At 42.0% G+C, this 20956-nt stretch overlaps 1 protein-coding gene across 4 annotated transcripts in view; it reads left to right on the forward strand.

Annotated features, from left to right (window-relative positions):
- Nucleotides 1-20956, forward strand: part of COL22A1 (collagen type XXII alpha 1 chain) — a 268249-nt gene that overhangs the window by 25012 nt on the left and 222281 nt on the right. For all 4 annotated transcript variants that reach the window (XR_008576049.1, XR_008576050.1, XM_054818065.1 and 1 more), the window contains exons 2-3: nucleotides 2735-2893; nucleotides 7391-7957. Coding sequence is in view for 2 of the 4 variants with exons in the window: in XM_054818065.1 (XP_054674040.1) it covers nucleotides 2803-2893; nucleotides 7391-7957 (658 nt within the window). In the remaining 2 variants the exon portion in view is untranslated. The remainder of the gene's footprint in view (nucleotides 1-2734; nucleotides 2894-7390; nucleotides 7958-20956) is intronic.

Consider the following 20956-nt stretch of genomic DNA (forward strand, 5'->3'; position numbering starts at 1 on the left):
ACTAAACAGAATTTCTTATTCTTGGAACACTCTGAAGCCTAAACTTTCCCACTTTTGGCTCCTTTTTGACCCTTTGTCCTGGAAGAGGAAATAAATGTTGATCAGCTGCTGTAATCTCAAACTGGGCTCAGTCTCACAGTGACAGACTGAGGTGGGAAAGAAACCAGTGTGGAAAACTGAAAATGCTTTATCTTCAAACTTTCTTCGAATACCCTTAAAGACTTCCTTGCCATGATATGAGTCCTGTTGATGTGAATGGGGCAATTTTCTCTCACTGATATATCCATGCATAAAGTAGTTGCAAGTTAAGAGGCTTGGTTCAATTTTTCATGCTATAAAAATGGATAAAATTATGTATTTTGGCCAGAATTCAAGAATAATATTGAACCACAAATATGTATTAAAGCCACCACAGGTTACAATTATAGATTTTAAGCAGATGTTCTGATTTGATTTGGGTTCCACCCCCCCCCCCCATTTTTAGCCTAAACGACTGTTCTGAGACACCTTTCAGCATTCATAACGCAGCAATGAGCTCTTGGAAGTGTTTTGGCAAAGAGTAGAGAGGAATGACACCTTAGAGAGGCAGCTCTCAGACCTGGTCACGCAGGTAGTCCTTCTGCTGGGGCAGAAGTCACGCGTGCACCAAGGGAGCCGCATCCACGAGGCTCCCCGTCACGCCGCATCCGCTGCCTGTCCGGCCAGCGTCGGTCCATCCCGCCGCCGTCCCGCTGACTGACACCAGCGGGTGCTCTGCTCCTTTTATCCTATCCTCATGTGGGTTAGCAGCTGGCAAAGACTGTTTTTAATAATGTATTTATAAAACTTTGCAGCCGTGCAAGCACAGACACAGAGAAAGGACGTTTTGAGCGCTCAGCACTGGAAGTGCAGAACGCCGCATGGCAGATCTGGTTTCCCGGCTCTTGCTGCCGCCACTAACCTGCTCTCCATCACCAGTGCCAGAAAACAATGTTTCCTAAAAAAAAATACACGGGAGGAAAAACCTTGGGCTGAAGGCTCCCATAGCTATTTTAAGTAATGCTTGACCTGATCCCTCTGCAAGCGGCTGCCTGATTGGTATTTCAGTAATGTACTTATTTAAAAGGAAATTCTAACTACTGCAGGGCACGGTGATATTTTCATGCCCTTTTTACCCTGCAACCTTTTCCAGCTCGCTCAAACCTGAGCACCTCACCGTCTCATCGGGACACCGTCTGGCTGAGGTGTAAACTACAGCACCTGCTTGTGCCCTTTGCGTTTAGGGATGGTACTTGAATAAGCATGCTTTTTTTCCTTTTTTTTTTTGTTTTGTTTTAATTCTTTCTTGCTTTTTGTGTTCCACTGCTGACCCATATTTCCAAATTTATTTGCAGGGTGCAGGTTTTATTAGATGTATCGCTTTCCTCCTTGTCTCCATATGATGCGGGCTTTTGAAAACAGGAGCCTGTATTTTGTCCTGGGAATAAGGATTTACAGCTACGTCTTGACAACTACATAAGTTTTTCCCCTTTTTTATTTCCTAAACCAGCATGACATGCACTTTATTTCTGAGATACATGGTAGAGATAGGCCCAACGTTTGACTGATCAAGACTGGTTTTGAACAAATGCTGACACCACCATTCATTTTGTCTGTGATTCCCACAGAACCCTATTGCTTTGAAAAGAAATATCCTAGAATGCATAATCGACCCTGCAGCAGTGATCTACAACATACAGTGTCCCCTTCATGCCTCTTTTACCCAGCCATCAAGAGCGAGAAGCTGATGTGCATCTTAAAAGACAGAGGAAAAACAGAAACTCCCTAAGAAAATGAACAAAGAAATCTGTGCATTAAAGAGGAAAAGATGGATCCAGGAGCTGGGAGAAAGTTTTCCAAAATGATTCCTTAAGCAGTAAAGAGCTGCAGAGTGAAAACTGTTTTCCCCTGTGTATGTGTACACAGTATGTAGGACTGCACTGATTTTATGGTCTGTCTAACAAAAAATAATAAAACAACGCCAATAAGTAAATAATAAAATTTTTAAAAAATCTAGATCTTGATCTAGTGTTAGAAAATGTAGCTAAACTTATAACAGCTCAGCCACTTTGCCTGGCTTGTAACAATACCATCTGACTTCAGGACCTTCCGTCAAGGTAAACTCAAACCAATGACCTTAAATTGAAGATCATCCACCTGAGCTTTTGCACTCCTTTAAGCTAAGTAGTTGAAAGATGTGTTTTGAAGCTGCTGAGTTTACTCCTATGGAGAAGGACTGATAGCTACGAATACATATATGAGAACAGCCACGTATTTTTAGTGTTTGTCATTTCTGGGACGCCAGAACCAAAAGCAGCAATGAGTGAAGTGACAACTGGTTGTGTGTGATTTGCAGTGGTTTCTATCTCGGCTCTGCGCTGTGTATCTCCTAACGATGAATGCATGGGAGGGCCAGGTCAGGAATGGTTTCCACTCCAGTGCGTTGATTGTGTGGTTGGCAGTGGGCTCAATTAAAGTATAATAATCTGGTAATCTCTCTCCTTTTTCTATTCAGGCTGCTGCACACTGAATAGAGCCAGTGAAAGGCTATAGCTTTTGAAAAGTAGGCAAACTCCTGCCTCTTTGTCTGAGCGGTTTGTGTCTAGTCAAATAAAATGACAGGCAGAAGAGACAACTCCCCAAAACCTTGCTTCCATGACTTGCATCATTACTTCTGTTTGTGTTTCTGTGAGATAACACTTGCTCTTTACTTTAGGTTACGGATTGGATTTCTAGCAAGCTTCTCACCACAGTGAAAAGACAAGCTGATGTGAGAAAGGAGCTATGTCCGTTACGGGAAGATGCCGCGTGCCCCATCTCCTGGTTCTTCTCACACTCGCGTTCGGCGGGGAGCGGATTGAGGCACAAAGAGCAGGTACGTGCTGTTCGTGCTAAGTAGCTGCCGGGGCTTTTACGTGGCTGAGAAACTATCGTTGCCAACAGGAAAACAATATAAAACCCAAGCAAGACATTTTCTGTTGAAAAGACATAAAATAGACCTTAGGGATGGAGATAGCTCAGGGATCGAGGCTATGATTTACCTAGGGTCTCTGGTTCTGCTGCGGGCTTAGAAAGGTTAGCTCAGCTGCTCAGAGCAAGGAGAGCAACGTGCAGGTTACTCTGGATATGCTTCATGTGCCCCGTGCTGGCACGGAGATCACTTCTTCCATTGCCTTCGGTGGGTTTCACGTTAGATCTGGTGAATCTTCTATCCGTCTGGGACTTTCCTAGTGAGCTAAACAGGGCCAGGGCACTGTTCATAGCCTCTCTTGGCTCATATTGTCTAGTTGCTAGCATGGTCCCTGGCATGGCTTTTGGCCTGTGCTGGTGAGCCACTGGCCAGATGCCACTGGTGGTGCAGCTCAGGGACCGTTCCTATGGGCAGTCTTGACTAGGACATGTTGTTTTTTGGGGGACAGCAGGAAGAGTTGAGGTATCTGGCTGTGAACGATGCTACACCTCAAGGACAGAAAATGTTTGTAGACCCATGCAGTTTATTGGTATAAAAGCCCAAAGGTACTTTGAGATGGAGACTTTTTCTAGGAAAGATGCTATTCTGTAGCCTTGGGTAATTTATAAGGAACAAAATTGGTTTTTTAGACCTTCTCTCAGTCTAAGGAATAGCTGCTTTACAGTTTTGTTATGTGACCTATATAAGGCTTTTCGGGTAAAGTTTAACAGGAATAAGTACTTAGTAACAAAACAAAGTGAAATCTCATCTTTTTTTCTGCTTGTGGATCAGTCAAAGGAAGGATATGGTGATACATTTATATGTTCATTCTGTGATTACTTTAAATAATTTTGGGCTTATGGCTTGTTTGTGAACTATTTTTAATGGCAATATTACAAAACGGTTGACTCAGTGCCTGAGTGGATGAATACAACTCCTGGAATTATGTTTCCAGAGAGTATTCCTGTAATTACAAACCTGAAAAAGTTCCCTTTCTGTGAATTATCTCCCATATTACCTTAACGTTAACTGTTTCTGCCAGTAAACAATATTATTATAGCATTCTTGGAAAACAATCAATTTTGTCCAGCAGTGGATATGACTGTGTTAAAAATGCAGATTAATATTTACTAAAAGCTTTTCAGCAGCTTTTCATCTCACTGCCATCAGGTCTGTAAGCAAAGAATCAGTGACTCTAAGAAAACGATCCTGAAAGACCATCTTTTTTTCCCTGCATACTGCCTGAATAGGCATCACTTTTTAAATCTTAACCCCCCCCCTTGTTTTAAGGCTTATTGCCCTTGAACACCATCAGGATTCATTCTCTCGGTTCTATTTGGTTTTTAATTGCAGTCATCTCACCTGCTGAGAGTTGTTAAAATAAGCAACAGGAAGGTCTGTACCTTGTGGGTTTTATACTGAAACCTTTATATTCTCTGGTTAGTCTCACTTAATTAATATTCTTTTAGGCAGAATAGATTAATATAATAATGAATTGGGGGGGGCAGAGTGGAGATTTCTTTCTTACCCTTTACTGTTATATATTATCCTTTATATTCTGCAAAAATCAAGCAGAACTAGACTTGGAAGTCTAGCCGATATACACAGATGTAATGTAACTTACATCTGATAACATCAAATGATATATTCAGTCATCTCCACACTCTGATTACCTTTGAGAGAATTACTGTGTGTTTCCAGCCAGACCTTTCTTGCTCTGGGATTAGGGAAAAACGTTCCCTCAATCAAAAAATGATGTCACAGAACATGATCCGATGTGGACAGGTTGTTTCCAACGTGATCACATGTAGATAGGTTGTTTCCAACATTATCCCAATCCCATGTCCATAGTTTGTTTCCGTAGACACCAAAGGAACAGCAGTGCCGGGGTCGGGTCTCTGGGATGTACCCTGCTATGGAAATTAACACAGCAACAGATGATGCTCATTTTTCATCGTCACATGCAACACACTGGGTGTATATTCAACCACTCTCACAGCCATCACACAATACCATGAGCATTGCCCTACAGCATTATAATGTCTACCTAAAACGTTTTTACTCTTATCTGAAGGCAAGTCCTCTTCGTGTGGCTGAGCCACCCACGCTCTCCATTCCAGTGCAGTGGGCTGTTCTGGGACTCCTGTCCTCTTCAGGGCAGGTGCACAGCTCCAGGATGATCAAAAGCACCAGAGCTAATTTATGAACCATAAGGTCACATTTGGGTGTGGGAGAAGACTTTGTGACCTTCCTGTAGGCTCACGTGTGGAACTCAGTGAGGAAATATGGCAAAAGCATCATTCCTCCCAGGTTTGGGTAGCATGATTCATATTTCTGTTCACTGAGCTGGCTGTCAAATAAGTGCTTGACTGGTTGAACTGTGTATGATACCTCCATACTCTTTGGTCTGTTCCAGGGGAAAATATCCTAGTCCTCAGCTGACATTTACATTGTGTATGTTTACATCAGTGCTTTAGCTCTGGTTGGGAGTGCAGTGAGGACAGACTACTTCCTAAGGGATGGGGAGCCAGGAGCTGGGAGTCTCCCTGGGCTGGCAGGACAGGGTCTCACCAGCCACAGCCTGTCCTACTGCCCCCATCCAGGGAGCAGGGAAGGCTGGGGGATGGCAGCTAGGCTCAATGGACAGTCCATATTCCCAGACAAGCTCATAGTGATGTAGCAGATCCAAGATGAAGCCAGGAACATGAGTCAGCAAGTTAAGGTCTGGATCATGTCTAAAGGCAGCAGCCAGGTTCAGCCATTCTCCAGGCGAGAATGGCTGAACCAAGAGGTGTGGCAGGTCCAAGGTCTTAGTCATTGATGGACATTTAGTTGCTGGGACCTGCCTGGAACTAGTCTGATGTGAAAACATGCAAACCATACAGTGGGATTGTCACTTTTTAATGCTAAACTGTCCTCGGTGGACATACCCTGGAGTTACGTATTCTCAAAAATACTCTCAGATTTTCTGACCAGGGAGGGTAACTTGGTCAGTCCAGGTCAGAGCCCAGAGGAGGTTATTAACAAGGTCATAGTGGGAATAGTTGGGGGAATTGGGGTCCTTCAGTGAAACAGGAGTCAGCAGAACAGATCTGCTCTCAGTATGTGTCGGTAGATGTGGGCTACCAGCTCAGATCCTGGTAAAGCAGCAGGGTTTAAAGGCAATTGCCAGCAGTTTAGGGGACAGATATAACATCTCCAGTTCAGTGGGACATAGAAGAGCCCCGTTACTCTGAGAGAAATAAAGTGGCACAGGCACTGGTATGGACCAGCTCTCTGTCTTGTATCATGGTATATGTTCTCCACGTGGTTGGTCAAATTAGCCTTTTACCATGGGTTCAAACAAGCACTTGTACTTTGTGAGACAGTGTGAGACAAGAACTACTGGAGAAACAATGGTTGGTGGTTGTGACCATAGATAAATTCACTTTGTAGAGCAGCTTTCAATCTTGAAACTCATAATTTGTTAGGGACTATGGTCTATAATAGTGAATTAAATAAATATGTGTTTATATACATTTTGTCCAGTTGGGGCATTATATTGATAAATCTTTGGAACCTGTGAGACATTTATGAATATACCGCCTCTTGGCTTGCATATATTCAGAAAGTGCTAGAAAACATCTCCTGGGAGATCTACTTTCTTGGCAAGTGGCTGACAAATATATGGCCAGTCTGGCTTCCCAGGGCAAGCAAGCTGCAATTAAAATACATTTGCCTTTTGGATTACACAGGCCTCAGATTACAAATATCATGGCTGGAGCCAAAAGGGTGGTTGTGGAGATAAGTGAACTTTTCCCTTACAAAGCAACTGCCCTTTGTTGTCAAGGAAGCCATCCCAGTATTCAATGAGTCATCCTTTAGTCAATAGTCAATGGCAGAGCCTCAAAATCAAAATAATCTTGTTATAAACTTGTTTCACCAAGATATCATGCTGAGCAAAAGAACTGCTTCTAGCTAAGCATAAATAAATCATAATGTTAATGCAAGAAGAAACATGAAAGCTTCACTGCTCATGGTCAGGATTGGCATAGACAAGGTCAGGGCAGGTCTCTCGATCCACCAAGGTCATTTTAGAGCGTTGCCTGAGCAAAGGCACTGCAATGAAGTTTGAGAAAAATAGCTTCATATGCATGCAGATGGTGTAGGTGAAAGATTGAGCAGAGGCAGTTAGTAGTGCCAGAAGAGAAAGGGTTTGCATTTCAAAGCGAAGCGTGTGCTGATCTACTGTAGATGTCCTGAAACAGATGAGGTGAATCACAAGGAAGAAAGGCTGAGAATCTGCACTTTCTCTGCAGGATAGGGAGAGGGTTTGCTGCCTCCTCCAAATAGCTCACTAGAGACATATGCCTAGGGAATATTTAGTATGTCTGATACTCGTCTTTCAGCTTCCCTTAGCGATATTTTCTGCCACTCTTGCAGGTTGCAAGAATGTTCACTATGACCTTGTCTTCATCTTGGATGCCTCCTCCAGCGTCGGAAAAGAAGATTTTGAAAAAGTTCGGCAGTGGGTGTCTAATTTGGTGGAAACTTTTGAGATTGGCCCAGACAAAACCCGTGTAGGTGTGGTGCGATACAGTGATCGTCCAACCACAGAGTTTGACCTGGGAAAATACAAAACCCGTGAGGAAATCAAAGAGGCTGCACGAAAAATTAAGTATTATGGAGGTAATACGAACACTGGAGATGCTCTGAGATACATCAACACCTACAGTTTTTCCAAAGAAGCTGGTGGGAGACTTAGTGATCGAACTGTTAAAAAAGTGGCTATCCTTCTGACTGATGGAAGGAGCCAGGATTATGTCTTGGATCCAGCCACTGCAGCCCATCAGGCTGGGATTAGGATCTTTGCTGTGGGTGTTGGCGAAGCCTTAAAAGAGGAACTTGATGAGATTGCTTCAGAACCTAAGTCTGCTCATGTGTTTCATGTCTCCGATTACAATGCCATTGACAAAATTCGGGGGAAGCTGAGAAGACGTCTCTGTGAAAGTAAGTAGAGCTCCCAGTTTTTCTACACAATTAGAATTATAATAGGTTCAGTTAGCATATAGGTATGAAAAGCTGTGATTGTTTTCTTTTGTCCTTATAATTCTATGCTGATAATTCTTTATTTTAGTGTCTTCCACTCTGTTCCACTCTGTAAGAAGTCATTTTACTACCTGGAGCATGATGAAGTGATCACTTCTGGGTTCTTCTGCTCAAGTCAGTATTAACTATAGGTCAGCTTCTAGTGGTCAACTAGAGACCAAAAAGTGAACTCCCCTTTGGTTCTGATATAGTTCAGTTATCTCATAATATTTTGGACTACTGAATATGAAGGGTGACATCTTATTTATACCCAGAATTTGGTTTATTTCCCCTTATTTTCTGGCATTAGAGTGTGTAAAGAGTGCTGTGGATGCTGCAAAAGGATTCTTGGGCTTTTCTGCCTTTCAGCATTCCCTCTACTGACAACTAGTGTTCACTAGTGCTCTGGCTATCAACCACATAAACCTTGGTGATGTTTTGATTGACTTTTAATGGAGATCAGTGTGTGAAATTCACACAGAATAAATGAACTTTGAATTTCCAGCAGCCTGGTGAAGAGGACTGTAATAGCATTATAGCTGGTATCCTGCAGCTCTTTAATGGGAACAGCAATCATATATCCCCTTCTCCTTCCACCACTAATAAATCACTGTCTTGTTCTTGGTGACTACCAGTCACCTGGTTTTGCTGCTTTTTGTAGTGTGTGTTGTGGTTACTGAGAGTTCTTCGGGCCAACAGTCATGAGACACTGCTCTGGTTCCTAGGTCTGAACTTGAAAGACAGTAGATGACTCCCTGTGTGCAGCTGTAACACATTGCAGTGTTACAATGACCAGGTCTGCAGGCCAGGAACTTGTGTTACAGTCAGGTAGAGCAGAGCAGCATAGAATAGCATAGAATAGCATAGAATAGCATAGAATAGCATAGAATAGCATAGCATAGCATAGCATAGCATAGCATAGAATAGAATAGAGTAGAACAGAACAGAACAGAACAGAATAGAATAGAATAGAATAGAATAGAATAGAATAGAATGTTTCAGTTGGAAGGGACCTACAGTGATCATCTAGACCAAAAGTTAAAGCGTGTTATTAAGGGCATTGTCCAAATGCTTCTTAAACCCTGACATGGGGCATCAGCCACTTCTCTAGGATGCCCGTTCCAGTGTTTGACCACCATCTCATTAAAGAAATGCTTCCTAAAGTCCAGTCTAAACCTCCCCTGGCACAGCCTTCAACCATTGCCACGTGTCCTGTCACTGGATACCAGGGAGAAGAGATCAGGTGACAATAAGTTATCTGAAAAAAAAGGAGACCTTGTAGGTGGTGTTGTGAGGCTCTTTTATTGCTCTCTCTGACCGCCATTTGCAACAAAAAGGTGCTAACATAATGTTCTGGGCTTATGTATGTTTCTTAAAGAGTGACTAGCTCAAGCACGTATGAACAAGTTTACGTTGCCAAACAATATCTAGGTGTGACTGCTTTTTTTGCAGCATGAATAAAAGTGGGTATGGATACTGTAATCCCAATACAAGTGAAAGTCATGGTGGAATTTGACTGTAAACTGTGCAGACCGAAGTAGCTGGGTCTTTTTGCCCAAAAATCTTACATAATCATATGCGCGACTGGGGTAGAATAAAAGATAAATCCTTCTGGTGGGCACATTCAACCAAATTACACAACTTCCTACTGCAGCTGCTGAACTCCCAAAATAGGAATTTCCTTTGAAATTCTATCATGTTCCTTTTCTAAAGCAAGTGTTTTCAGTGCTTTGTACCGGGTCTGTGTTTGTCACCTTCTCAAAAAAATCATTTGCCCATCTGTCAGAGTATAATGTGATTTGTCTGTGGCTTTCTGAGCCCATGCTCTGTCCACGTGTTTGTGCATACCACTCCTCATTAGGTCATAAAGGATTACTGGGAGCATCCTTCATCCTGAGTGTGATAGCAGTCAGTCTCCAAGGTGTTTGCTTCCACCTGCACTAGTGGGTTCTGTGGGGAGAAATAAAGCCTCTAAAAGAGTAAGGGAAATGGAAAGGTTTAGTTTTATTAGATACAGGGAACTTTTAAGGAGAAAACAGGCTGCTAAATGGATTGATTTCCATGTTAGAATGAAGGGAATCAGACTACCGTCAATGCACATTAATAAGGAAGGGAGCAGAGAGGAGGTAATTAGCTGAACAAACATCGAGTGGATAGTGTGCACATATTGAGGATCACTCAGGCAGAATAATGAGATGTAAGGAAGTTGACAATGGCAAGGGGAATTGAGTATCCAGGTACCTGGGACACAGTGAATGTAGGTGGATTTGAAGAAGTGGATGCAGGATAGAAAGAAAGGTTATCAACTAAGGCAGCAAACACAGGTGCAATGGCCTGACCTCCACAGCAACAGCAGTTAGAGAAGATAGGTCTTCCATAGGTGTTCCTGGGCGGTGTTCTTTAGATCCAAGGACTCTGTTGAGATGCTGTAACATCCCTAGATACCTCACTCCAGCCTTGACGTGGGACACCTTCTTCTCAGTGTCTGGCCTCAGTCCCTCTCACTGCAGTTGGAGCCCATTTTTGTCCTGTTTTCACTGGATATCAGAAAGAGTTTATTCTCTTCCTCTGTACACCAGTCTTTTCTGCTTGGAAGGACGTTACATATCTACCCTAAGTCTTTTCTTCTTAGATTGAAAGCAGGGAAACTGCTCTTTGGCAGTCGTGTCATACTTATTTATTTAATTTATTGTTTTGCATGCAAAATGTTTTTAATGGGCATGATGTTTAGGTCAGATCTAAACAAACAAGAAATTCTTGCTGTCACTGAAGCTGACTTAAAATACAGGATGAGACAGCGACAGCACCATCAGCAGAAGTATTAATGTAGAGATCAGATGGAGGTGGGAAAGGGCTCGCAGAGAACAGGACCAAGTGTTTTCTAGTGTGTCTGCCACTTAAATTTCATGTTAACACAGTAGGAACAGGAAAGGAGTTCACTGTAAGGGCTATGCCTTACACATATTTAGAAGGTAAAACTTTTAATAGCTGTTGTAGTTTACTTTCTGTAATTTTAATATGACAGCACTGCATACAACAGGAACATAAAAACCACTGAGTGGGTGGAGGACGTGACGAGGGCACATGCCAAACTGCTGCTTAGCTCATGCACATTCTAAGCCAAAAGCGTATATTGCCACAGCCATGGTAGTGTTTTAATAGACATAATCCTTTGTGAGCTCCTGGGAGACATACGAATCAAAGAGCGGAAATGGTAGAAAGTTTTTTTGTTGTACTGACCAATGATGAGTCTTCCAGCCCTTGTACTGCTGTACTACCGAAATGTGAAGAGTTGTGCAGGGAGCAAATACTGAATTTCATGCCAGCAGATGTTCAGAATCACTTGTCTCTGGTCTCACTAGTCTGTCCTAGACTAGTCAGGACAGCAGCAAGTCATTCCATCTTGCTATATTTGACGGAATTTATTGCTAAGAACACGTCATTAAGTGCATTAATAGCATTTTAGCTCTCATTTGATCTTGTGGAAGCAAGCATAGCAGAATCGAAAAATAACATGTCTGCTCAGTGGGACATTGTGGCAGTGGGAGATATTTTTGCCAAACATATCCATTACATTCTGGACTATAGTTAGCAGGCAAAAATGGGTGATGCTTTCACAGGAAAGCAGGAGAGATGCATTCTGCTAAAAATTCCAGAGATTCTACATGCTTCCTAAATAGGGATTCTGCTTATATGTTGTAGAAATAACAACAGGCAGCTATGGAATAGTAAAAATATACTAGCATCTGCTTCTGGTAGGTAAATAGTAGGTTTATGCTTGTCAAAGAGAGCCAATTTCTTCATTTTCAACCCAGATCTAATTTAAAGCTGGATTTGATAAGTTAGTGCATATACAAAGTTGTCAGCCTGGCTTGGATCTGGTAGCACTGGGGTTTAACACTATCATCTGACATTTAAACCTCAATGGAGGGAGGTGTGATGGTGACCTAAACCACCCATACCTGCTCAGAGGTAATTGTTTCTTAAAGACACTGATTGCAGTGCTTTGGGTGCTCTAATATATTTGAGCTTATTCTGTTATCATTAAGCCAGGCAGGTGATAAGATATAGTTTGCAAAGCTAAGCAAAAATATTCTCAAAAAACTTTCTCACTCTTTACTGGCTCCATAAAGCAGAAGCCTGTGACTTGGCACCCTCAGAGTACACAGAGTGCACGTGCGATTACTAAGCCTCTGCTCTACTGTAAAAGTCAGATTTCACAGCTTGAAAATAAATTTGGCTTTAGAGTTACAGTCACTGCTAAGATTTGGGTTTTTTGGGGGAGTTTTTTGGTGGTTTTTTTGTTTTGGTTTGGTGTTTTGTTTGTTTGTTTGTTTTTCTACAGCTAGTAATAGGAGAAATACAAGCAGATACTCTTAAGGAAGTACTACAGGAATATTGTGCTCAGCATTGGTCTGTGTCCAGTAGTGACTTTCATGTATAATGTAGCCCTTTCTACAACCAGTTTTTAGTTGCCTGTGAGATTGATGAGATCCTTGCCATGATGAGTTCCTCTGCAAATGTGTGGAAGACCAAATGATTATGTCATATGAATCTCAAATGCTTTGCAAACACAAGGAGATGAAATGTTTCAATGACTGGTTGGCTAACCAATAGCTTGTCATTGATTTCAGTTGATATTATGAGGCCCGTGATAAAATATAAAAGCGGTCATGTGTTCAGATGATTCATAACATTTATTTTTTCTATTCGTACATGTCTTTGTTGACTTTGGCTTTTGTAAGCAGTGCATAAAATATAAGTCTTATGCTACCACTGTTCTGTTTCTGATGCTTCCAGCCTTCAAGGCAACACCTTGAACACCATTTAAAATAGTAGTCTAAAGGCTTCAGAAATTTCTTTATTTGAAGTCAGCTTTGCTTAGGTTCATGGTATGTTCACAGAACAACAGCAAGGTGTTTTTTCTCAGCCTTTAATATTAAAAATATCTCATGCACAGAGACCATGACAAAGGGTAGGTGTCTGAATTGCCATATCTTGACTGACAGTTCCTAAGAGACTTATCAGTATAGTCCAATCTCACATGAGTACTGAAATATCTGAATACATCTGCACCACCTAACAGTATTTGCCTTACTGTTGAACCCCATTTTATACTCCCTGTTGAGCTCTGAGATTTCACTGTAAAAGCATTCGTTTCTAGACAGCTTTGCATTAGACATCATGGAATAGGAAAGGAGGTGGAACTCAACAAGCTGACAGGAGTGAGGATCCTAAAGCATTTTAATGAACTCGGGTGTGGTAGTAGTTTTAATTCTTTTAGCTTGTTCAGCAGAAGTTGTGGATTTGGGAATTTGTAGACTGTCTTTACTTTCATAGTTGGAGTATGACTTTATTTGGGTTCTTCAAAAGTTCAGCTTAGCAGTAGTTACAAGTCTTGCTTGGTCTTATTGCAAGAGCTCTTTTTCATTGCTGTAATGGCTTGTAGAGCCCTCTTACAAATGTGAACATAGCTTCTTGTCATCTGGCAGAACTTGGTACATGCCACAAGTGCACCTATACATTTACTTGGAAAAATCTGTGGCACTCACCTCCATGTTGAATGCAGAGAACATTGAGGTGTTTTGGAGCAATAACTGATGTCTAACAGGCTGGTTAAAGTCTGATTAGCACTATATGTCCCATGAAGATAATCTAACTCTTGTGCTTCTAGCACATGTATACATCACACCTGCCAAAGGCAGCATTCTTACTGGAATATTCCTTGTTTGACTGCTTAAGAGTATGTCCAGGCTAAGTGCAGCTACCAACATTTTGATTCTCACTTGGAAATCTAATCACTTCCAGATGGTTTGGGAAGTCTGTTAAAAGATCAGCAGACAGCTGCTGCTTTTTTAAAAGCTGCAGCTAGGCAGTGACCCAGCTGATATCACCTCTGATATCTCCTGTTTGTTCTTGATGCTCTTCTCCCCCAGCTGCAGTGGTGGCTTTCTCAAACTCTGTAACATATTCAACTTCTAACAATCTCTCATGTCACAGATGACAGGATTGCACATCCTTTCATCACCACATTTGCTGGCTAACTGCAGTTTCCTGTGAAGGCATAAAAGGCCTGTGACAGAATTTCCAACTGATTTATCTTTTGTTTGAAAAAGAAGAAGAAAATTCACTATTCGTGGATGATATGCTGGGAGGAGACAAAAGATTTGATGGGCTTAGTGGTGATGACATCATGCAACTTTCCTCTGCCATTGGATGGGTTGAAGGACAGCCTGGTATCTTGGATTATGGCTCCAAGAAGCACAGAAAAGATATCCTTTTTCTCTTACAGCATTTTTGTGTTTTCAAATAAAATGCCTGAAACTCTCAGATCTGATTTTGCACTTGGTCCAGTCATCACCAGCTTAGAGCAAGACGGTTCCAATGCTGGTGTCCTTGAGCTCAGGGAGTGCGCAGTGGCTGCTGGTTGGTCCTCAGTTCCTCCACAGATCATGTAGAAGTGACTGTTTTCCCAGATCATGACTACAGGTCTATTCTGCCACTGTGTAATTTCCATATCATTTAAATAACTTCCTATTTTGCTTGGGTCTCTGAAATGAATATGTTTATTCTGAGATTAGCAACAATGCTGTTTCACAACCAGTTAAAGCCAGCCCTACTGCTAAAAAAGAAAGTCGTCTTCTTCCTAACTTCCTTCTCCCATCTGCCAGCATAGGCATTTATGTGGCCCCACCATGAACTGCAGCAGGGAGCCAATGAACGTTCTTGTTTTCTTTCCTGGATTAGTTTTTACTCAGGTTTAGTTCACCATGCAGCCACATGGACATTTGCTGTCCCAGGGGAGGAACTGGCAAAAGGTGAAAACAAATAACTAGGAGTGGGAGGAAGATCTAGATTATGTCCTTTGGTACAGAGCTAGTTCATATCAGCTTGATGAACATTAGCTAAGGATTTCAGAAAGCTGAGGAAAACCCTCCACGTGCTCCCATCATAAATGTAAGCCTGTGCTCTGCTATGCTCTGGTTTAAGTGTGCACAAAATGGATTGCTAGGCAAGTTCTTCCCATTCAAACTGCACTTCCAGGCTTCAGCACAGCTTGCTTGCCTTGAATGAACGTCCTGTTTAACAAAAATATCCCGCTGCAGACGGATCTTTTCATGATTCCGTTCCATTTTCCTTAAATAGACTTTTCAGTATGCATAATTATTGCTGCTTTACTACTGATTTAGCTTCTGGTTGTTCATGGCTGTAGCTGTAATGACAGAGCTCTCCCTCCTTGGACACGTGCTGTGTCTGGCTGGGAGCATCTTGCAGGGAGTCGTTGGTAGGTGGGATGAGCAAGCTGACCATCACCTTCACTTAGATACAGTCTGTCAGTGCCTCCAGGCAGCACTTTGATATTTCTGTGACCCTGCACCCAGGTAGCTTCCCTCCCCCAGAACTGATGTTAGCTCTGTTATAGTTTTGGAAAGTGATTTATTGATTTATCAGTCTGACACCAGGCTTGCTGGTAGGCTTGATGGGATTCACCTTTCTCAAAGCGAGAAGAGGGTCTTTGCCCAGGAGCTTGCAGGGCTCATTGACAGAGCTTTAAACTAGGCTTGAAGGGGAGGGAGATAATACCAGGCTTGCCTGCGACAAGCTGTGGGATGACACGCCAAGGTCAGAGGGATGGGGTGTGAGAAAAGGCCCTCAGCCTGTTGCTCAGAGACGTGCTGGATACATGCAGCACACTTATGGAGATGAGCCAGGGGCTCCTGAGGTAGTAGGAGCCAACAGGGAAACACCAGTGAGGTAACCCAAAAGAATTCCAGCCACTCCAGCCAGTGGGACCCAACTTAAATACCTCTATGCAAACACATGTAGCATGAGGAATAAAAATGAGGAGTTAGACATGTGCGCACGCCTGCTGGGCTATGATCTCATTGGCATCACGGAGATGTGGTGGGATGGCTCCAACACTGGAGTGTTGGAATGGAAGGATACAGGATCTTTAGGAAGGACAGGCAGGAGACACGAGGAGGGGGTGTCACCTTCTATGTCAATGACCTGCTGGAGTGCATGGAGCTCCACCTGGGGATGGGTGAGGAGCCCATGGAGAGCTTATGGGTCAGGATTAAAGGGAGGGCACGGACAGGTGACACTATAGCATTGGTCCCACCCCACCAGGAAGACCGAGTGGATGAGGCCCTCTGTAGACAGACAGGAGCAGCCTCATGTTCACAGTCCAACAGCCATCCAAACAATAGAGTTTTAGAAACAAGTCTGTGGCAGAAAATGGTGTTACTTCTACTCTTCTTTGATAAGGCTGAGAAACGGAGTCTGTTCCAAACCTGCAGCTTCATGCAGGCTGCTGGGAACCTTCATAAGGGACTCTGAAGGTAGAGGTATAATAAAATGAGATCGATTAAACCTTTTGCACTTGCCTTTCTTTTCTCTACTTTCGTTCTTTAACCATTACGTACAAATAGTAGCATCATAAAACATGGACAATCACTTTACATAAAGCAATGAATGTCTGGACTGCCATTGTTGTCCGAAATCACAGAATCTGGCTGAATGATAACATCTCCCCTAGCTTCTAACAGTTTTTCTTGCATTTCAGACAAGAAATCTCTGTGAACAATATTTGATGTACAGTAAAACTAATTGTAAAGGCAGAGAGAAGATTACACTCATGACAAATAAAAGTAAGTCCCAGACATTAGAAAGAAACATTGAGACAATCAGGAAAAGTATGGGTCTCAGTGGCAGAAGAAATTACATCTTATGAAAAAGTAATGTGCCGTTTAGAGAACAAAAAGAGGAAAAATATGGTGACTATGGGACACATTTCTAAATAGTGTAGGAATGAAAGAGGAATACAGAAATAGGAACAGGCAAAAAGCTGGAACATACTGTCATGTGCTGAAAATTATTAGCAGCTTGTTCTTCAACACCGCTTGCAGTCCTCATTGATTTTGCAGGAGCTGTGGGGGCTCAGCACTTTCAAAATTAGGCTGTGGAGCCCAATACATATCCAGCTGCAATCAGAAGGAGGCTTTCTGTCTGCTCCAGTGGAGTCCAAATGACGGAGTAAGAGAGAGGACTCATCCTTGGGGCAGCACTGTCTATATTGTTGTTTCCATTCTGATGGACTGAGAAGGAATACACAGTAGAAAGAATAACCTCTGAAGCTGGGCAGATGCTCACCAGGAGACCAGGGCAAGGCACACAAAACCCTCTGAGATTTCAGGTTTAGTTACAGGCTTTTCTGTCCAAGAAAAACAGAGAGATGAGGAGAAAATCCTTTCCATGTGTCTAAAATGTTTTAAACCTCAGCAGCTCTTGTACAGTCACGGCTTTCTTCCTCCATTAACAGCCCCTAAACTGACCTCACACTGAAAGGACATCACTTACTTAATGTTCTAGGCCTGCCTTTTTTTTTTTTTTTTTAAATGCTTTATGTGGCTATTCCCATAAAAATCTAATGGTATTTTTCAGCACAGGCTATATATAAATGGAGTTAAACCATCACCTGCCCTGGCTAGGTGCACCTGTAATTTAAAGATTTCCTCTGCTCTCCCTTGATTTGGGGATGTATTTCTATTTAGGAAAGCCAAGTCTGGAAAGGTGCTACGGAGATTTAGTCCCAGTTCTACTGATGGAGCTGGCAGAATTTACTGCAAATGATAGAGAACTCTGAATGTTTGTCAGAGCATGCAAAACCCCATGCAATGCATTGAAGGTCCCATCACAGCATATTAGACTTTTCCTGAAACCCAGTAAGTTTCCTGAACCCTGCAACTTTTTATGAAATTAATGTTTCTGTAAAGCCCCTATAGCAATGGTGACCTTGGTCTCTCAGGGCTGGTTTTTGTTGTTGTTGTTGTTGTTTGTTTTTTTTTTTTTCTCCTGGCTCCATATATTCAAGCCTCAAAGTCTTGCGATAAATAACTGTAATAAGAGCTGCAGATCCTAATATTCCAGGTAATGAGAGAGCTTGGAGGTACCACGAGGGGTGCTGGGTCTCATGAGTGGGACACAGCTGTTGCTGGTCACAGGCTGCCTGTGACACTTGGGCAAAAATTTAGGACAAATACTCTGGCCTGGGCAAATAGCTACTTTCTCATCAAATAGCTTCACTGGAAAATTTGTGACCTTGCACAGTATAGAACCAAGGTCTTTGCATCACCTGAAAGTTAAACCGATTTCGGAAACAATTTCCTGGGCAGAAGTGAACTGTAAGAAGAAAACCATGCTCAGACCTAGATTAGGTGTTACATTAACACCTGAGACAAAATGGGCAGGACCATCTATTCTTAAAATCTGGGATGAAACCATTGCTTCTAGTTCTGTGTCTTGCTTTAGAAGGTCATGTTGTTTATCCCTGTGCTCAGGACCGAAGCATTTAAATTTCTAAGGGCTTACTTTGAAGCTGTAGGTAGATCTCTGATACATGTAAAACTTGTGTAGACTCTCTGCAAAAGAGTTCTTTGTGTTATTACTGTAGTTCAAAGTCAAATGACATCACCATTTCCTTTTTCATCCTTTGGCAATATGAAGTGGTGCATCCTTTCTCCTGTGGAAGTTTGTAAAGGTTATCAGTCCTTTCTGCCACTGAATTTCAACTTTTCATTTCGTTTTCAAATGAACTGAGCCAACAGGCAAAATTGAATTGTAATGTACTGGTCTGCTGAGAATATTTCTTCCCCAGTGGTAGAGCTGCAGCATGGTTTAGCTGGTGGGCTATTTTTGTTAGTAAATTGTAGGGTTAGCATTTCAATCCCATCAAGTTCCCTGCAAGTTACATCCACATACCAAATTCCTTTTCAAATCAGTAATCTTGTTTATAATGTGAAACAAAAGCAGTGGGAGCATTTTGAACACCTAAGAGAACTGCTTTTTGATAAAGTACTAATTAGGTTCTTTAAAATGCAAATAGGAGATTGAACAAGCTCTGCTATATTAATGTAGTTACACGTGATGGAGAACAGTTCAGAGCTCTGCATAAAATGCCTTTCGGCATGCTCCCCATTTTGGGAACTGTGAGTACTACTGCTAATGCTGACCAGAAGTAGGGATGGTATCTTTCAGGGAAAGTAGCTCAACTGGGTACTGTGTTTTTTGTCGCTTGCTGACATAAACTGTTGAATAGCAGCCTCATGTGATGTCAGATTTCAAAACTCCCTTCATTTCCTTACAGCTTAATAGTCAACATTTAGTGTCAGTTTGGCTATAATTTGATCTGTACTCTAGGAAATTAAAAGAATTATATATATAAAATACATATATATGGGGGGGTGTGTGTGTGTATAAGACATATTTATTTCTATATATGTTTTTTAATATATATATAAACTCTGGAAAATAAAGCTGTGTCCTTTCAGCCTGAAGCATCAGTCTTTTTTTTTACAGTGAGGTAGATAAAAAGCCATAACATGTTAAAGCCCTAGTGAAGATGAAATACAGGACATTTTTACTGCAGTGTAACTACACACGATCAGCCCAATCTACCACCTCTGGGCGAGACTTCGTTTAGCTACACTGCAGTAGAAATCACTGTGCTTTGTTCCCCCAGGGTTTTATAGCAAGATGGATAGCATATATTAGTTATCTACTATAAAAACCTCTCACTTTTGGCAGTGAAGACATAACATCTCTGTGAGAGGCTGCAATACTAATATGACACAAGTAGGATGGTGCAGCAGAATTTTAGTTGCTAGCGCTAACGCTTTCTGGCAAATGACTCTAATAGCTTGAGGGTGTTTCTGAGTTTAAAAGAGATGCTGGATCAGAACCGAAATCCATAAATTGAATTAAACAATATTGTATCTTTATATTCAAGTATCTTCAGTGGGATTCATATCATCTAAATGCAGTGGCCTGAAAGTTATTTGTCTAGACTCTTTTGGTAGTCAGTGGAAAGGAATAGACACCTCCAGAGAATGATTTATCCTTTTTCGAAGAAGACTGTCCAAGACAGGTGGCATGATTCAACCTCTGAGTGCCCATCTCTTTTCATTAGCTTCTGAGAGAGCTTAGATAACTTGCTTGCAATGGATTCCTCACTTTGACAGCCAAAAGCAAAACAGTTGAATCTTTCCCTGCTGTATTCTGGGAATACAATAATATTTGGTTCCTTATGCCAGTAAATGAATCTATTGGGATTTACATTACTGATACATATATAGACCACTGTGGTTGCAAGCTCAAGTGTGTGTGTTCTGTTTCTCATGTAGGTACCTGACGCTGCCGTATTTGTGCAGTCACAGGAGACAATGCCAGTTTAGAGAACTATTGTCAAGTATTGCCATATGTTTTGGGTCAAATGTTGTACTGCTAAATTGTACTTCATCCCTAAGACACTACTTGTGTGAAAAGAATAGGTTCCTCTCCCTTATCTTCCTGACTGTTGTGATAAACTGGCCCTTGAAGTAAAATGCATTGTGATGCTACCTGCTGAAGTCTGTTGACTCATAGCAAGAAGACAATGCTTTAACAAACAATTAATGGCTGAAATACAATTAAGAGTAACAGAGGAGGAGACAGCTTTTTGAATTAATGTTTTTGAACAACCTTTGCTGCAAATATCCTTTTTTTGTTGTTAATTGAAGCATGAAAGTTGCATCCTGAGACAGGCCAACAAATCTACTCTTGCTTAATGCTCTTTGCAGGTTTCACTGTAATGAAGTCAGACCCCAAACTAAACTGTACTCTATTGGAATCAAAATGGGAATGATTCCAGCTCAAACCAGCTTGCACATTCATAGAATCACAGAATCATAGAATGGTTTGGGTTGGAAGGGGCCTCAAAGACCATCTAGTTCCAACCCCCCGGCCATGGGCAGGGACACCCTCCACTAGACCACGTTGCCCAAAGCCCCATCCAACCTGGCCTTGAACACTTCCAGGGATGGGGCATCCACAGCTTCTCTGGGCAACCTGTTCCAGTGCCTCACCACCCTCACAGTCAAGAAT

Source organism: Grus americana, chromosome 2 (genome assembly GCF_028858705.1).
Source record: "Grus americana isolate bGruAme1 chromosome 2, bGruAme1.mat, whole genome shotgun sequence".
NCBI classification, from domain to species: Eukaryota; Metazoa; Chordata; class Aves; order Gruiformes; family Gruidae; genus Grus; species Grus americana.